Source organism: Tursiops truncatus, chromosome 6 (genome assembly GCF_011762595.2).
Source record: "Tursiops truncatus isolate mTurTru1 chromosome 6, mTurTru1.mat.Y, whole genome shotgun sequence".
In the NCBI taxonomy this organism is placed as follows: domain Eukaryota; kingdom Metazoa; phylum Chordata; class Mammalia; order Artiodactyla; family Delphinidae; genus Tursiops; species Tursiops truncatus.
Genome location: NC_047039.1, coordinates 96,187,456 through 96,205,938, shown reverse-complemented (window position 1 = coordinate 96,205,938; position 18,483 = coordinate 96,187,456). Strand labels below are relative to the sequence as shown.

The following is an 18,483-nucleotide window of genomic DNA, read 5'->3' as shown; positions in this document are numbered from 1 at the left end:
CATCCTTGTACCCTGCTTTAATTTCCTTCAGCACACTTGTTACTACCAGGACATTTTACTGTTTATCATCTGCCTTCCCCACTTCGAGTAAGCTCCATGAGAACTGAAATTTGACCTGCATTACTCACTGACACACCCCCAGCACCTCCACAGTGCCTGGCACACAGTAGGTGTTTTAATAAATAAATATTTGCTGAATGAATGGAATGATCTTACTCCCAATACAATGCTGGTGACTTCAGGATTCCTTGGTTCTTGAGTGGGATTGCTTAAGAAAGTCTGTGGGTTGCAGTGTACTGGGTGCTGGATAGAAAAATCAAGGAAAGCCATAGGCTCTACTGTGTGCTGTACCAGGAAGCTAGTTGTGTGGCTGTAGGCAGATCACGTGACATCTCTGAACCTCAGCTTCAGAACTGTGAAATGGGCAGAGCTACCTCCCACTTGCCTCCTTCCCAGGATGGCTGTAGGGATCAAATGTGTTAATAGGTATGAAAACCTACTGAATAGGAAACCCTCTAATACCATTTAAGTGAAAGACCTTAAACAAAAGTGTGGTCTGTGACGGTGGGCAATAGCTTTTTGTTTTTTTCTTTTTCTTTTTTCAATAAATTTATTTAGGGCTTCCCTGGTGGCGCAGTGGTTGGGAGTCCGCCTGCCGATGCGGGGGACACGGGTTCGTGCCCCGGTCCGGGAGAATCCCACGTGCCGTGGAGCGACTGGGCCTGTGAGCCACGGCTGCTGAGCCTGCGCGTCCGGAGCCTGTGCTCCGCGGCGGGAGGGGCCCCAACCGTGAGAGGCCCGTGTACCGCAAAAAAAAAATAATAATTTTTTAAAAATTAAAAAAAAATTATTTACTTTTTATTTTTGGCTGCGTTGGGTCTTCGTTCCTGCACACAGGCTTTCTCTAGTTGTGGTGAGTGGGGGCTGCTCTTCGTTGTGGTGCGCAGGCTTCTGTTGTGGAGCACAGGCTCTAGGCGCACGGGCTTCAGTAGCTGTGGCACGTGGGCTCAGTAGTTGTGGCTCGTGGGCTCTGGAGCACAGGCTCAGTACTTGTGGCGCACGGGCTTAGTTGCTCCGCGGCATGTGGGATCTTCCCGGACCAGGGCTTGAACCCATGTCCCCTGCACTGGCAGGCAGATTCCTAACCACTGCGCCACCAGGGAAGCCCTGGGCAATAGCTTTTTCCAACTCTGCAGCCCAAATTGACCCTAAGAGACCCCTTCAGTTATTTCATTTGTCACTTTGCTTTTAATTTAAAAATCACATTCCCAGAAGCCTGTGTCTGAGATTCCAAAATAGAATCATTTATGCATTCTGCAGCAATCAATGAACCAATTTCGGGTGAGATGTATCTTCTGGCTTTTTATTATTAAAAAAAAAGAAGAAACACTTCAGGTTTCAAGAGACCTCAACGTTTCAGGTGAAGGGCAAGTTCCTACTAATCACATGTATGTTTCAAAGCTGCTCTATCTGAGAATGCATAAACGTTTTTTTTTTCTTCCTTTCCAGTCCCAGCCCCTTTGCCTCTTCCCGCTCCGAGAATTTGTGTTCCTTCTGCTGAACTGGCTGTGGTACTGCTTCAGCTGGCAGCCAGTTTCATAGTTATTTTTCCCTTCTACCTGAGTTTTCATAGTATCAGCATCCTCTCAACTTTGAGTGCAAAGCAGATAGAGCAGAGCCTCCCATAAACAAGTCCCAGGCTGTCCTCTTCACAGTACTTTTAGGCTGCAGGCTACAGGGAAGAACATAGTAAAGTGACATCAAAAGTGTGTTTCCAGACACCCAGGTGTTGGGGCCTTAAAAGTGGTGATTCACAAATTAACAAGCCCCCCACCCCCAGACAAGTCTTAACCACTCTGAGGTTTGGGAAGCACATGTTTCTTTTGGATTCCACCCCTTCCCCCTTGCCTCCTTTCCTTGCCTCCACCCCCATTTATATCCACATAAAGACTTGATCAGAAAGGTAGATCGAGCCTGTCCCCATCCTTAGCTGTTTCGGAGCACAATTCCAGATGTGCAAGGTCAGCTGATATATTGGAAAATCAAGGGAAGGGAGGTCTGTACCCAAGAGGTAACTTTTGGAGATGGACCTGGGTTCATGTGACAGTGTACTTGGCGGGGACCTTGAGCAACTCCCTTTGCCTCTCTGTGACTCAGACTCCCACACTGGTGAGCCTGGTTCCCTGTCCTTACAAACAGGTCACTGACGCCGTTGCACATCAAAAGTTTGAGAAATAAGGATGTAGAGGTCCCACTGAAAGGATTGAAACGAAAAATGCTATCGACTGAATTTGCTTGGCTTTGAAAGTTTTCCGTTGTGCCTGTTGAAAAACAAAGAAAAATTCATTTGGAAGAAAACTCTGGAACTTGGGGCTTTCGTGATCCATTGTAGATGTTTGAATTGCACAGTCATTTACTAAATGTAATCCATATTCCCACATAGACAGAGTTTCTTTAAAAATGTAATTGCTCCTATCTGGATGTTGGCATCTGCATTTTCATTTTACAGCAGTAATCAAGCCCAGGGATTGAGTGGAATTTTATGCCCCGACCTCCCTTAAAAATGTCGGGAGGCAAGATAGGTGCATGGCCCAGAGGCCAGCGTGTGACAGCCTTGTCCCCCAATCAGCTGCATGCCCAACCTTGTTCCCCAGCATCCTTCCCTGTTGGGCGCCCCAGGGGTCCTGACGAGGAGGCCGAGGAGTTAGCTGTTTCCAGAACCCATTTAAGCGATTAATGCAGGTGAAAGTGGTTATTTGACAACACGGGCATCCACACCTTAAAAAAAAAAACCTGTAATTTACTTGAACCACTTCTGCAATGGTGTTCTAGGCTTCATTAAGAGGTTTCTGATTAAGAAAAGAAAAGAATAGAAAAGTGGTCCAGCTATCAGAAGTTAACCTCCCATGTAGGCAGGGAAGCTCCGCCCAGAAGTCCTTGGGGAGGGGTTTTCCTTCTGCCATTTCCATCCTCCTGGCCCCGGATGGAGGATGTGGTGTCCTCTGGTGTGTCTGGGCCCAGCATGACCTTTATGCTTTTCTTCATCTCTCTTCCGCCTCCCTCTTCTTTCTTCTTGGGTTCCCCAAACCTCTCCCAGATTTTCCCCAACTCTCCTGAACCCTCTCCCGCTTCCAAGAGTCCTTCCAAATCCTGAGATTTTTAAGTCTGCTGGGCAGGTCAGGATGTTCAGAGCGCCCACAAATTCCTTCCCCTCTTCCCCCAAATGTCTGTCTCTTCACCCGTCTCCTAGCAGTGTGGTCACTGAACAGGATCTGTCCTCCCGTTAGTTTATTTATTTATTTTTATGTATAATTTCAGCTCTTCTCTAGTATTAACAACAACTTTATTTGCCCTGGCTCATCTCTGACCCTCTGATGGTACCTCTCCACTCACCTGCAAATCGTGGACATTTCCCAAGTTAGTAACTTGACCTGCCCCTCTTCTCCATGGTCCCCGTTGGGGGTTGCACCAGCGCCGGCGGGGTTAGACTCTCTGGGACTGACCTCTCCCCAGCGGGTCTCGGTGAGGTCTCACTCCTCCCGCACCATCGCCACTGCCGAACCTCAGAGGCCTCCTCGCTGTCTCCCGTCTTGCTCACCTGCCGCCCAGTCCATTCTGCACCCTGGAAGCAGGGTTAACTTTCTAAACTTGGGTCTGATCCAGCCATGACCTGCCTAGTGCCTCGCACTGGAGCTGGGAGCCTATGGGGCAGAGGCCGAGCTCCTCACCCTGATGTTTGGGCTGCCCATGATCCAGTCCCTTTTTACCCACAGACAGTCCTTTTCTCCGGCTGTTCCCAAGTGCAGTTCACAGTTGGCCAGACAAGCAACATGCGCCCTCCTCTGGAACAAGGCTTTGTTTCTCTCTACCCGTTGACATCCATGGCCCCAGGGCATCCTCCCAGCAGTCCTGCCGCCCACATGCAGCTGCCCCATCCGCGAGAAACCTTCCCTTCTCCCCTCCCCTTCCTCTGGGTAGTGGCCTCCTTCACTCTGTTGTGACACAGGGTATATACTTCCTAGTGTTTTCTTGTGTTGCTCTGTGGACAGTAATAACCTTTGTATATATAAATTCACTTAAACATCACAACAGCCCTGTCAGGTAGGTACCGTGTTTATTTGCTTCATTTTGCAAAACTACAAAGAATTTGTCACTTGCCTGTTGTCACAACGATGGAAAGTGGCAGAGTCAGGATTTAAACCCAGATTTTGTTGACTTGAGGGAATGTATCCATCACCCCAGCATCGGAAAGAGGCAACATCCTTCTGTGCTTGAACCTGGGCTCTAGAGCCAGACGCACACTCATAAATACGGCCACATGGAGGGTCTTTTGTGTGCCACCAGGAACTCTGCTCGGGCTTCACACACTGACTCTTCACACAGCCCCCGGGGAGAGGAAACTGAGCATCTGGGAGAGGAAGTAACCTGCACGCAGATGGGAGGTCGCAGGACCTGATTTGAACCCAGGTCTTTCTGCCTCCAAAGCATTGCTCTTGGCCACAGCTCTCGACAGCTTCTGAGAAGCGGGGTGTAAGCCACGGTGCTGGCCAGACCTGGGGTTTAGTAAATGTATACTTCTTCCCCAATATTTTCCATTTGGCAGGAAAAGCCATGAGGAACCAAACAACCCAGGCCACAGCCGCCCTCCCCCTTCCTGGGAAAGCTCTATGCATGTCATTGACTAAACCTTAGGGCACTCCTTGCCTCCTTTCCTTCTCCCCCTCTCTTATCTCTCTCACCATGCCCTGACCTTGGTCAGGATTTTATTTTGTGCAGTCTGTGGAAATTCCCTCACTAGATAACTGTGACCTCAACTCAACCCCCATTAGGATAAACCTGTGGCTTACGAAATCATCTCACTGGATGGTGGAGGCTTGAATCTGTCTTGCTGTCTGCTGTCTGGGCAGGATGAGGACAGTCTCCTCGGCCTTGTGTAAAAGACTGGTGGCCATTGCAGACTGGGTAAATCAAAGACCGTTTTATTCAGTTCATAGGAAACAGGAGTAGAGGAGTCTGTTTGGGCTTTTAAAAATAAAATGTGTGTGTGTGTGTGTGTGTGTGTGTTAATGACCTAAGAGATACGGCGTCAATTTAGAAAACTTAGAAACCCCAGAAAAACACAAAGGAAAAAATACCCCAGATCTTGATAATCTCCTCTACCCAGAAATTGTCACTGTGGACAATTTGATTCCTGTCTGTTCAGTTCCCTGTGTGCCTGTGTGTGTGAATTTGCACTGGGAACCCTCTATAAAACTGCCACTCTGAACATAATCATGGATCCTGCCTCTTTCACCAGACAATGTATATCAGGACTGTTTTCCCACCTTGATAAATGTTTCTCGAAAATGATTTTTAATGATTGCATAATATAACATAGCAATGGGGTTCATGGTTTATTTAACTAATTTCTTCTTGTTGGACTGTTTTTTTAAAAAAACATTATCCATATTTCTGCTTTAAACATCCTTGCACATTAATCTTTAAGCACATCTCTAATAATTCTTTGGACTGTCTCTCTAGAGGTGGCATTGGCTCAGGGGATAGGCAGATTTTTAAGGCTTGGGTAGATGTTGCCAAAGTGCTCTTGGGAAAGAGTTTGTTTTTATTACAGCCCCTTCGCCCAACATTAGCAGTGCATAAGACGCCTCATTTTTCCTCAGCCTTGCCAACACTGGATATTGTATTTCTTTTCCATTTTTGCCAATCTGATCGACAAAATGTATCCGACTCTGATTTGCATAATTTAAATAGTGAAGCTGAACTGCTTTGCGTGTTTATTGTTTGTATAGCTGTATATACATATATATGGTGTATAGAATATATCATATATTATAGACATATATAGATATATAATACATATATAAAACATTTATTTGGTGTATAGCTTTTTGATGTTCTTTGCCCATTAAATCACAAGAATTTGACATCTCCATGTCGTCAGATCTATCAGCCTTTTTCTTTATCATACCTCCTGGGTAGATTGTTAGGGGGTGGTTGATTCCTCCACCTTGAATTCAGATTCTTCAGTCTAAGGGTGAATTAAATTGGAAGCCCATCCCCGTGTTAACTGAAAATGCACAGAAAGTGATGACGGACAGCAATGTGGAGAGTCAGCAAGGAGAATACTCCCCATCCATGTATCCACTCGTGCACTGAGAAAATGATACTGATATAAACTGATTTTCCTGATGGATGGATGCGCTATGGACATTAATTCTAGACAGCAAAGCAGTCCATTGCAAACCCATCGAGGCGCATCTGGTGATTATATTTATGACTCCTAGAATCTTGTTAGTTCCTCCTTAAAGGAAAAAAGAAAAGAAAAAAGAGACAAAATTTAAAAGAACATTTGTAAAGTAATTTACTTAAATTATAAGAGACTAAAAGCCAGGCTTAGTGGATAATTGAAGAATTGCATTAAAAAGGAATCAATATCTTTCTGGAATCGCTCTGTCCTCATCTTGTGAATTGTTTTGCAAAGGGAGGGTCACTCTGTCACTATCTTATAAATTTCTCATGACATTATCACCAAGGACAACATTTTTTTCCCTCTCTTTGATCCTTCATGTTTTTCCTTTTCACACAACCTTAGCTCACTAAGACATTTAGGGGCAAAGATACTGGAGAGCAGAGGTTTTGAAATTTCAGGTCCCCGTTCCAGCCTCTGGGATCCTGGCATTTCCAGCACTGGAGCAAAGGTTTCCTTCTGCATCTTCACACTGAGCCTTTGGAGAAGGTCAAACTCATAAAGAAAAGAGAATGAGGGGAATGCACAGTTGATTTTTGAAAATCTACTTAGTAAGTTCCCAATTAAAGGCAAGTTTAAACATCATTAAGAAAACTGAAAAGGAGAAACGATGCAGATATTCGCACCCTCCTTAACTAGTCATCACTTCTCTGCCATCTCCCCTGGCCTTTATCTCCATGTATTCACATTTCCTTAGTGGTTTAATTACCTTTCTCCTTTCATTTTTGCTTCATACGTCTGTGAAAAATACCTCTGCTTCCAACTGCGTATAGAAGATGTCTAATCCTTGAGATGTCCTTTAGCATTCATTCATCCACTTGACAGTTGTTTTACTGAGCACCTTCTATGTGACTGGTGTGATTTAACACCCTCTTTAAACTCTACATGTCCCATGTACTTATTTGTTAATATATTTGTAATTAATATTACTTCCTACTTCAAAAATAACTGAGTGACTTTACCTAAAAAGCATATTGTGAAAGAGGCACGTGAAAGAAGAATCAGAAACCATGTTGAAAAGTGTAGTGTGTGTGCGTGTGTGTGTGTGTGTGCGCGCGTGCGCGTGCACTCACACGTGTTCACACACACAGGCATGTGTGAGGTGGTGCCTTTATAGGAATATTTCATATTCAAATGGAATTTTGAGCTTCCTAGCAGCCAAGGTAAAAAGAGAAATTAATACTTTTTTTTAGATTCTATAGAGAACTCATTGGTACTTCAGGAAAGGTAAAATTCCTCATTGGCAGTCAATTTCAAGAGGAAGGAGGTCAATTTCAGGAGGAAGGCAATTTCAATTGCATTTTTCATTGTCTCTCATTTTATGTGGAATCACCCACAATCTCCTATCTTTCATATTTATTGATACATCTGTGACCAAACCAGAAGAATTTCCTGTCTTCTCTGTCTATTGAGAAAGATGAGGATAAAATAATCACTTATATAAGTGAGTATGCTGAGATATGTACTTTCAGGAACAGGGAGCAGCACATGCAAATATCTTGGAGCACTTGATACTATAAGGAAGGCTAGGTGGCAGGGCAGGAGATAAGGCTGGCCGCGCAGCAGGGTCAGCTCTGCAGGCCTGAGAGGCACTGGGAGAGTTTGGAGCAGGGCAGAGAATAGTCCACTCGCATTTTAAAAGGGTGTCTGGACACCCTGCAGAGACTAATTTTGAAGGCTGAGAGAGGAGGCTGGAAAGCTGATGCAGTTAGGGGTCCCTGTAAGAGGTAATAATTAACACAGACAAAAATGTGGTGCGGAGGAAGGAGCTCTGAAGACAGAGTGTTCATTAGGGCTTTACTTTCTCTTGACATTCAAATACGCCACAGGGGCAGAGAGTCCACACACCAATTTCTGTCCTCCCTTAAAGTGGGGCTAATGGGGAGGGTCTTCCCAGTGCCTATGGCTGCACCTGGGACCAGCTCAGGGTTCAAGAGTACAAGGCCTCTCATTTATTTACAGCCTGTAAGTCCACGCTCCCTTTTCAGATCCTCTCCTTGTCCATCTTGGGAGGCCAAGACGTGGGATTGCCCTTGTGTTATTTGAACCTTCTTGAACTACTGGTAAGAGATGCATGAGTTTGGAGAAGCCAAGATTCAAGTCCAAGCCCAGCCTCTTATCCTCTCTGTGACCTTACATAAGACACGTCAGCACCCAGATGTTCTTTCTTCATATGTGCGGTGGGAAGAATAAAACGCGTGGTCATTGCACTAATTTTGCTGTTGTCAATAATATTAACCACCATTTGCTGGGCACCTGCTATATGCCGTGCCCAGTGCAAGATGCTTTGTGTACATTATTGTCTGTCCTCGTTTTGTCCACACAGCTCCATAAGGGTAGGCATTAGTAGCCCCATTTAACAGGTGAGAAAGCTGAGGCTTGGAGGGCTTAAGGAACTCGCCTGAACTCTCATTGCTAGGAAGACGTGGAACTATGTCTGGGAATGGTTTTCTAGTGAGTATACCTTTTACTGAAAAATTCTCGAGGGGTCCTCCCCCTCAGCCACCTTTTTATTTTGATGCGTTATAATACTTTGGTCCCCAGAAGGGATTGGAAGATAGAGCCAAGATTTGCCTAAACGGGGAGATTTCTGCAGCCTGTGGAAGAAGGCATGAAAGAGGATGGATCCCTGCACCACAGTGAGCTCTGCTTCGGGAAAAGATCGCTGCACAGCCCTCACCCAGTCCCGTCCACAGCGCCCATAGATGGGGGGCATTCAGGCCTCCTATAGGTCCAGGTTTCACAGTGCTGCCCCCTGCAGGTAGTTATAGGAACTACACAGAGAGGGACAGGGTTGCATATGAAAAAAGACAGCCCACTGCCTCTGGGATTCCACTTTTCTCTGGTGTAGAGAATTAGATGCACGTGTGCACCAAGATGCACGTAAAAGTATGTTATCGCAGATTGCTCGTGCTGGCAAAAGTGAGAAGCAACATAAATGTCCAGCAGTAGGGGAGTGGGAATTCAGTGGTTGTGCATCTCTGCCAGGAAATGCCATGTAGTGTTGGAAGAGGTGATCTTTTGAGGAAAGAGCTTCAAAATATATTTTTTAGCTGAAAAAAAAAGATATCAATGAAATCTTAAGTATGAGTCAACCTGTGTAAACCTCAGACGATAGTTTTGTGTGTGAACATCCACGTGTTTGTAAAATGCACACAAGAAGTCGGGAAGGACAGACACCAGAATGTAGCTGTGTGTGATTACCATGGATGGTGAATTGAGACTTCTACTCTGGGTTCTCTATAATAATAACACCTAACCCTTCTGTACCTCTTACCTATCTTCCAGGCACTAAACACTTTATGTATATTAACTAATTTAATCCTCACCACTGCCCTGTAAGATAATACTACTATTATCCTGTCTTATGCCTGGGAAACTGGGGTACAGACTGGCTAAGTAACTTGCCTGGGGTTGCCATCGGCGGGTAGCAGAGCCAGGATGGGAATCCTTGCAGCCCTGCTTCAGAGCTGCGGCTCTTAACCATTCCCTCTTCTGCTTCTGTCTCCGAATTCCACGTGTGTCTGAGGTGTGTATGCTCACGTGAGTGTGCAGAAGCATGGAATGGTGACCCAGGGCTGCCTGAGCCCCAGGCTAGTGGACTGCTCTTCCTGTGGCCTCATTTGAACAAATTCCTGGCGGCTGCCTGGCATCTCGAAAGCCCAGTGAATATCTTGAATGAATGAGCAAATGAATGAAATGAATGAATGGGAAAGTAAGTGAAGAAGGAACAGGGGGAGGGTATAAAGAAAACAGAACATGCATTGTGCCTTAAGGAACTTGTCTTGTAGTCTAAGAGACAGAATGTATGAAGGTGATGCAGAGGCTATAGTATAGATGGCAACAAAAACATACAAGTGCGCTGGGTGCTCTCTGAGAAGGGGAGTCACTCACTATCTAGGAAGGCTTCCTGGAGGTGGTGGGAAAGGGGCTGAGTGTCAAAGGCGGGGCTGATATGAGAAAGTGTGGATTAAAGGAAAGAAGGACGTTTCTGAAGAGGAGGAAAGTTGGGAGGGAGGGGCTAGAGTTGCTCATGTATTTGTATTCCTGTAGATGGGAGGTTTAGAGAATTTCTAGGGCTTTTGTTTGGGAGAAGAAGCTGGCAGACTTAGGAAGGGAATTCATGTGCATTTAGTGCCTACTCTGTGCTATGTACTATATAGGTAGTTTACATTATCTTAATAATCCTTACAACAGTTGCATTTTAAATGCAGAAACAGGCACAGAGAGGTTAGGTTATTTGCTCTGTGCCACACAGCAGGTCAACCTCAGAGCCAGGATTGGTGCCCAGTGAGTCTGAACCCAAAGCCCAACTAGGCAAGGTGGGGTCAGGAAGAGCAGGGTAGCACATCCTTCCCTCTCTTCCCCATCACTAACCTGGGTCTTAGACCAGCTCCCCTTCCTGAGTTTGAGTGATCTGTTCCCCAGAAGAGAAAACCTTGCCCTGAAATAAGCTGGATGACTCACCATTATATGTCCTTACTCGAGACTTTTCTGAAACACTTCTTTTGTACCTGCCCCTCCAGACAATAGTCTAATGGTCTTGTGACCTTGTGCTTGCACTTTGGTGCATGTTTTCGAACACAGGAGCATGTGTGCATCTGCCGTACTAACACCCTGCCCCCCAGTCCCTTCACATTGTAGCTGTCTCCAGTCTATTTCTCAGTCCTCTGCTGAGCAGAGAATTCTATCGCCTGGACTGTGATTTTGGGGTGTCAGAGTCAGCTCTGAAGAGCTGAGTGAGGCAGATTTGCCTCCTGAGAGCATTAATCCAAGTAGCAAGTTATTAAGTTTGAAGACATACACATATAGTTTACAGTTCTACAATCATAGCATGCAGTCTGAGTAGTCATCTGGTGATGGGTCGTATCTTAGCCATGCCATCTGCCGGGTCAGATCGAGATTTCCGTGATCTGACCTGGTGGAATGCTGGTTAAGCCCCTCGGTCAAGTTTCATCAGTACGTGTGATAACACGCAGGGGAGCAGAGGACTCTGGTGACGGGCTCTTGCTTGCCGTGGACTTTCCCTAGATCTCATGGGATTTTTTTAGCCTTAGCTCATTGGATTCTTAAGTATCAGGCACTGTGCTGATAGAGTTCCTCTACCTAAAGGGAGAGTAGAAAAGGGATCTTCATTTTACAGAAGGGAAACAGATGAACAGAGAGGTTTGGTAACTTGTGTGAGGTGGCACAGCTTATAAGCAGTTGATTCAGGAGACCGGCTGATTCTGCAGGTTGCTGCAGCAGGAGAGGGCTGTGGTTGACAGTCACCCACAGTCACAGGCAGAGCACGCAGGCTGCTTTAAGGTAGCTTTTGGATGTGATTTACCACACATGAGCAGCTGCCTACAAAGAGCAGGCTTCCCTGATTGTGCAGCGGTTGAGAGTCCGCCTGCCGATGCAGGGGACACGGGCTCGTGCCCCGGTCCGGGAAGATCCCACATGCCGCGGAGCGGCTGGGCCCGTGAACCATGGCCGCTGAGCCTGTGCGTCCGGAGCCTGTTGCTCCGCAACGGAAGAGGTCACAACAGTGAGAGGCCCGTGTACCAAAAAAAAAAAAAAAAAAAAAGGAGCAGGGAAACACAGTTGTAGTCCCACTGGAGTGTGTCCCCACCCAGTCCTCAGGTCCCTTTGAAGGTCCCTCTGCTGCCCATGATAGTGCCGAGTTGGGGGTGCATCCTGCAACACCCGAGGTGCTCCGTCTGCTCTCCTGGTGTTTTCTTAAACCCTTTTGGTCCCTCCCAATTGATATGGAACCTCAGAGCCTCCAGGTTCAAGATCTGGTTCAGGGACCTGATAGCAACTTCTTTTCTTCTAAATACAGCAATGAACCAGAGGACATTGATGTTTAACTTGGGGCAGGACCTTAGCAATCAGAGATTCCAGCCTGTTCATTGCCAGTTGGCAAAACCGAGGCCCAGCAAGAGGAGGACGTAGCCCCCGACCACCCAGCAGGACAGGGGCACAACAGGGACATGCCTGGGTCTCGGTTTCACAGCCAGAGTTCCTTCTACTTTGCCCTACTGCGTAGGGCTGCTTGCTCCTGAGGCTCACCAGTGAGAGAAGCCACCAGTTCTGTGAAATGAATGGCCTGGGCACCTAACCACGCTATCCTCCAGATGGCCTGAGCCTCGGGGATCAAGGTAGCAATGGTGAGTAAGTGTGGAAGGCAGGCGGAAGGGTTGTCAGGGCAAGAAAGCACCAGCCAGCTCTTCTTAGGAATTAACCCCTCCGTTCAGTGACCCCTTTTAAAATAAGCAAGCGATTGTTTGTAAAAAAAGGAGACCAGAAGGCAATGAGAAAGTAGAAACTGAATTCCTAGACCATCCCCTCCTCGCCTTCCCTGTGTGACACACAAGGTTTAGTCAAAGCGCAGTGGCTGGAGGCCTTCCCTCTGGGTTCTAATGGCCACGGCGCCAAGACCATATTCCCAGAGCCTGCTTGGATGTGGAAAGTGCTGTCTCAGGAATCTCATTTTTCCTTCAGTTTTGCCAGGGAGATAAAGATGGATGATGATACTCGTGCTCTCCGAGACCCAAGGAAAGCCTCTATTTACCCCCCAAAGAGCCAATGTCAGAGGTTCCAGAATGGGCTAGGCTTGAGTGGCCGTCAGATTTCCTGGTCCCACAGGCTTGTGATGGGGAAACTGAGGTGCAGAGGCGAAGAGGCTTGTCCAGGGCTGGCCTCCTGTGTCTGGGCTGTACCCTCTCAGTCCCTTCCCATCTCGGGTTGCCAGTGTCCCCTTCTGTACCACACTGGGGACGGGCAGCACTTGGGAGACTCAGTGACCTCCCAGGCCCTCTCCGGCGCCAGCTCTCCGTGGTGTTCTCATCAATGTCATTAACATCCTCTCGGTTCTCAAGGTTGCTGCTTGCCTATTTATAGAACTGACCGAGAGAATGCCACTCCTGCCAGCCATACAGAATACAAATCATGCACTGTGCGTTGGTTTTCATTCTCTCAGACACTTCCTTTCTTTTCTTTTTTTTTTTTAACTCCTTGGACAATGCTTATCTACACCTGGTTTCCCTTCTCAATGCGGGCACTCCTGGGAGGAGAGGCGAGTGGGCTCTGCTGCCTGCTGGTCCCCCACTGTGTGCAGAGGCCCGGCCCTCAAGCACACTGTTTCCTTTAACCCACGCAATCCTGAGAGGTGGGTATTGTCTGCATCCCACATGTGCTGCTTTCAGAGAGGAAGCAGCCGGCCCCAGGGCTCCTGACCTACAAGTGGCAGAAGCGACTTAAATCCAGTTCTGCCCAAATGCACAACGTCCATTCTTTCCACTTGCCTTCCCCGTTCCTAATTCCAGCGCAGCCTTCTGGATCAGATGAGGAAGGTGGCTGCGGGATGATGCCTGTGCTATGGTTCCTTTGGAGGCCATATATGTGCTTCCTCACCCAGTCAGGGCAACCAGGCTTTTCTGAGGACCTACTGTGCGCCTGACGGAGCCTTGTCTCTCTCCAGGCTGTAGGTGCCGTGAGGATACGCCCACTTTGCTCTCTCCAGGCCCAGCGCACAGTAGGATGGGTCAGCCCTTGTTGATGAGTGATGGGGCTCAGACTCACCATCTGTCCAGGGAAGGGAGCAAAGAAGAGGCAGGCCCGTTGGAGCAGTGTCAGAGCTGCAGCAGTGCCTTCACGGAGGCGGGAGCAGGGGGCAGGGCAGAGGGTCCGGAAGACCGCTCAGAGGCTGCAGTGGCTTCTGCGGGTGGTGTTCATGCCCTGGGTTCTGGCAGAAGCCCACTTGGTCTACGGCTTCCTCCATCCTGCACCTCAAACTTCACAGAGGCTTTATTTTCCCAACTGTTCTGTCAGGGAAGTCCCAAGGAATGTGAAAAGAATACAATCTTTCTCTGCTCATCTTCTCAGAAATCTATTTCACAGGGCTTCCCTGGTGGCGCAGTGGTTGAGAGTCCGCCTGCCGATGCAGGGGACACGGGTTCGTGCCCCGGTCCGGGAAGATCCCACATGCCGCGGAGCGGTTGGGCCCGTGAGCCATGGCTGCTGAGCCTGCGCGTCCGGAACCTGTGCTCTGCAACGGGAGAGGCCACAACAGTGAGAGGCCTGCGTACCGCAAAAAAAAAAAAAAAGAAATCTATTTCGCAAGCAGGATTTTGGAGAGCTGCCATCCTCTCGTTATCCCTCCACCCGTTATCCCTCCAGCTTGCCTGTCCTCCTCTGGAAGAGGTTCAGATGTCAGAGTGTCCAGTCCTGTGGCCCAGTGTCCTTGTCTGGCAGCCCCGCCCAGCCAGGGCTCCCCACTGTCTTTGAAAGCCCCACCCTTGACCCCTTTTGTCTGCCAAGAGAACTGGGGGTTCAGTAGAACGCAGTGCTCCACGGATTCAGAGAGCTAAGTGCCTCCCCACCCTTTTATGTATGTTGCTGTTTCCTAGCATTGAACGCAATATACCTTCATTCCGGAACATTTGGAAAATATTGAGAAACAGGAAGGACAAAATAATAATCACCCAGAATTCTGCCACCCTGAGAGAAACACTGCTGGCATCTTGGCACGTTACTCCTCAGTTTCATTTTTTTTTCCTGTGTAATTTTTCTGTTAACATAACTGAGACCACACTGTAAGACAGGATTTATATCCTTCTGACCGCACTTAACATTAAAATGTATCACACATCCGTGGCCTTACAAATACTTTGTAATGATTGTAAAATGCGATTTTAACGGCAGCGTGAATTTTCCCACGTGCAGGTGCTATCTGTCATTGGCTCAGGAGTCCCAGGTTTAGGGGTTTGTTTGCTGTTAATCCCAGTGCTAAGTGACCGTCTCCCTGAATAAAGGGCTTCATGTCAGTACAGGTGCATCATGGGAAAGCAGCATGGCCGCTCCCAGGGCTCAGAGTTTGGGTTCACCTCTCCCTGTGCTCACACTAGAAAGTGTTGAGTCAAGGCGGTATGCACACTCAAAATTAGTTGCCGTACGAAAGGAACCCCCTACTGGCTGTGCGGGCAGGTTATTTCCCTTGTTTCCTTCCACTAAATCATGGAATCCCTCTCTCACTAAATTGGATTCCATGAGGATTTCAGGAGATAAAGCAGGTACAGAGCCGAGGGTCTCATACATGCAGGCCCTTTATCATTGTTAAGCTACCATTAGTATCAGTATTTTTATCTCTTGACTCTCTTGTCTAGTAATTTATCGGGGTCACCAAGGCCACCCCCAGTTCCCATAAGGGCTCACGGGTTCAGCATATGATTGAGCTTGTGGCTAAGATTTGTTACAGCAAAAGGATACACAGCCCAGTGAGCACAGGAGCAGCAGGCGAGGCAAAGTCTGCGGGAAGCCAGGCAGAAGCGTCTGAGTCCTCTCTGTGCGGTCACACAGGATGGGCTTGATCCCTCCAGCCCTGAGTTCTAACAACACGTGTGAAACGTTGTGTACCAGGGATGCTCACTAGAGACTCAGCACCAGAGGTGGGCATCTCCGTCTGTACCCACATCCCAGACCCCCACGGGGTTTGCACAAATAATCCAGGCACGGCAAGCTGCCTTATTAGTTAGGGAATGGTGGGGATGCTCAGAATGCAAGTTCCCAGAGGCCCGCCCAGCAGGCCCTCGTAAGGATGCAGTTGTAGGTCTGCTCTGTTAACTCCGTTCTGCACAGGTATGCTGAGAGGTCCTATTCCATGTGTTTGGACTACTTCAAGATGGGGGCCGGAGTGGGGTGAGACAGGTGTTCTCATTTCCATAGGACAAAATTGAGGGCTAGTAAAGGGAAGACATTTACGAGCTGGTCGCCTACTCCATGTACGGGGGCCTGAGAGGAAGCAAGTTCTGGATAATCCCTCACCGTCCCCTTTCCTGCTAACTTGTGTCTCTCTCTCTCTCTCTCTCTCTCTCTCTCTAGGCTCTCAAGGGCTCCAAGAAGCTGGTGCTGTCGGTGTACTCAACGGGGCGCATCCCTGGCGGCTACGTCACCAACCATATCTACACCTGGGTAGACCCCCAAGGCCGCAGCATCTCTCCGCCCTCGGGCCTGCCCCAACCCCAGGGCAGCACCCTACGGCAGCACGAGGGTGACCGGAGGAGCACCCTACACCTCCTGCAAGGCGGGGACGAGAAAAAGGTGAGCCTCTGGGCCTTGGCCTTGCCGGGCCTCCTGGAGGTGGAGGGCTGGGAATGGGGTCCTGGCTATCAAGACCACATTCTCCTTGCCAAGCCCAGAACAGGGAAGTTTCTTAGAGGCTGGAAGAAGGGGGTTGGGCTGTAGGGGCTCTGGCCTTCGTCTCTCCCTCAAGTCCCAACTGAAGGGTCTTCTTTTCGTTTTAACCTATGCACCACTTATTGTAATTCACACTCAGCTGCTGCAACGAGAGCCCAAACACCGTGGTTTAAAGAAGCTGGATTATCTGCCCCTCACATAGCAGAGTAAAGGGGACCATCTAGGCTGATGGGGCAGCTCTGCTCTCCGTCCGCCATCCTCTGGGATACCGCCCCCTTCTGGTTGAAGCCTAGTCCCCCTGTAGCCCCTAGAGTGGAAAGAGGAAGAGAGAAAGCTCGGATGATTTACACTAGAGATGATTTAAAACTTCTCAGTGGTCCAGACCCAGGCCATGGCCACACGCAGCTGCCAGGACTCCAAGCTCCACAGGGCGCCTCCTCAGGTTGTAAGGAAGAGAAACCAGAAACCGGTCCTGGTCACCTTCCACAAAGTCAGAATTTACTGGAAGGCTGTGGGCAGCCCCAGAACTGAAGCTGAGGGACTCAGGGTGCAGTCTCCAGGAAGAAAGGGATCCCCATGGTTTCTGTTCTCTGCATCCTTCCCCTCAAGATTCATATTCCAGGGAGGGAGCACCTGATTGGCTGGCGGGGAGGTGCCCTTTGATTGACAGAAACACCAAGACTGTGGCCGGTGGAGGAGGGGTTGTAGCCCAAAGCACCATGGGGTGTTGTAACCTGAAGAAGACGGCCAGGGGCGTCAATAGATGCCCCCTACAGAGCCTTCCTCCCCGAGACCATGACTGTTTCTTTAGAAAGGACTGAGAGATGGGCCCCCTGATATTTAAGGTTCACTCCGGGTGCTGTTTGCATTGCGCCCTATGGTTGCTCCTGGGACCAAGAAAGTCATTCCTGTAAGCGTGACTTTGGTGTGACCATGACCATGGTCAAAGCATGACCATGACTTTGGTCTCTGGTGTTTTAAGACCTTGCCACAGCTTGGGGCTCTGAGCCAACCGCCTTCCCTCTGGGGACTCTTTCTCAGCTCTCTTTTCCTGTCCATAAGACCATAACATTTATTTAATGTGTTTTGTGTTCTTTGCTCAAATGTCGATATGCAGGAAGCGGCAGAGATGGCGGGGGCTTCTGTGCCAGGCAAGAGGCAGTGGGGTAGCCAGTTCGTACGCACTGTCAGAGCCTGCCTGGGCTTCTTCAAGGTGGCCAGGGTTGCAGAGGTGGGCTCGTATCCCCCTCCCCGCCTGGCCATCTTGAGAAAGCGGCACAGCCTGTGGCATTGAGTCATTTTCAAGGCCAGCCTTCCAGGGTGGGTAGTGAACTTTATCTTTTTCTCAAGCTCTTCCCTGTATAGGGCATGGACTTAGAATAGTAAGAGCTCACCATGTGCTGGCTCTGTGCTTACAGCATCTCACTGAATCCTCGTGGCTTCCCCATGGGGTAGGTGTCCTTATGCACATTTTACAGATGCAAAATCCGACATTCAGGGGGCACTGCGGCAACCAGGACGCATTGAGCGAGTCAGCCCACACTTAGTGAGCACCTATGCCCGACGCTGTTATGGGAGGTGGGAATGGAGAAATGGGCAAGAGGCATGAAGCCTTGCTCTGGGGAAGCTTCCAGTGAGTTTGGAAGTCATAGGAGGCATGAGACAAAAATTCAGAAATGAGCATAAATAAGCAAGGTAATTAAGGTGGTGAAGATTGATGGAAGGAAATGAAATCAGGAAGTGGGTTAGAGAGTGACGCGGAGGGAGGCTCTGCTTCAGATGAGGTGGGCGGGGAAAACCTCTCTGAGGAGACGACTTCTGAGCAGAGACTGAGAGAGGAAGATGGAGCCGTCACGTACCGTTCTGAGCACTGAAAATGCCGGGCAGCAAGGACAGCATGTGCAAAGGCCCTGAGGTGGGAATGAGCATGGCATCTTCAAGTCTTAGAGAGAAGGACCCTGCTACTGGAATTGAGTGGGTGGGAGGATTGGGAGGGTGTAAGGTGCCCTCGGGGAGTCTTAGAGTAACGTATATAGGAATGTAGAGGGCAAAGGCTA

The 18,483-nt window shown here is 48.6% G+C and overlaps 1 protein-coding gene across 4 annotated transcripts in view; it reads left to right on the top strand.

Moving 5' to 3' along the window:
• The window catches only part of WHRN (whirlin), an 88,577-nt gene that overhangs the window by 8,191 nt on the left and 61,903 nt on the right, over positions 1-18,483 (top strand). For all 4 annotated transcript variants that reach the window (XM_033858454.2, XM_073806469.1, XM_033858453.2 and 1 more), the window contains exon 2: positions 16,112-16,330. In XM_033858454.2, coding sequence (XP_033714345.1) covers positions 16,112-16,330 — 219 coding nt within the window. The remainder of the gene's footprint in view (positions 1-16,111; positions 16,331-18,483) is intronic.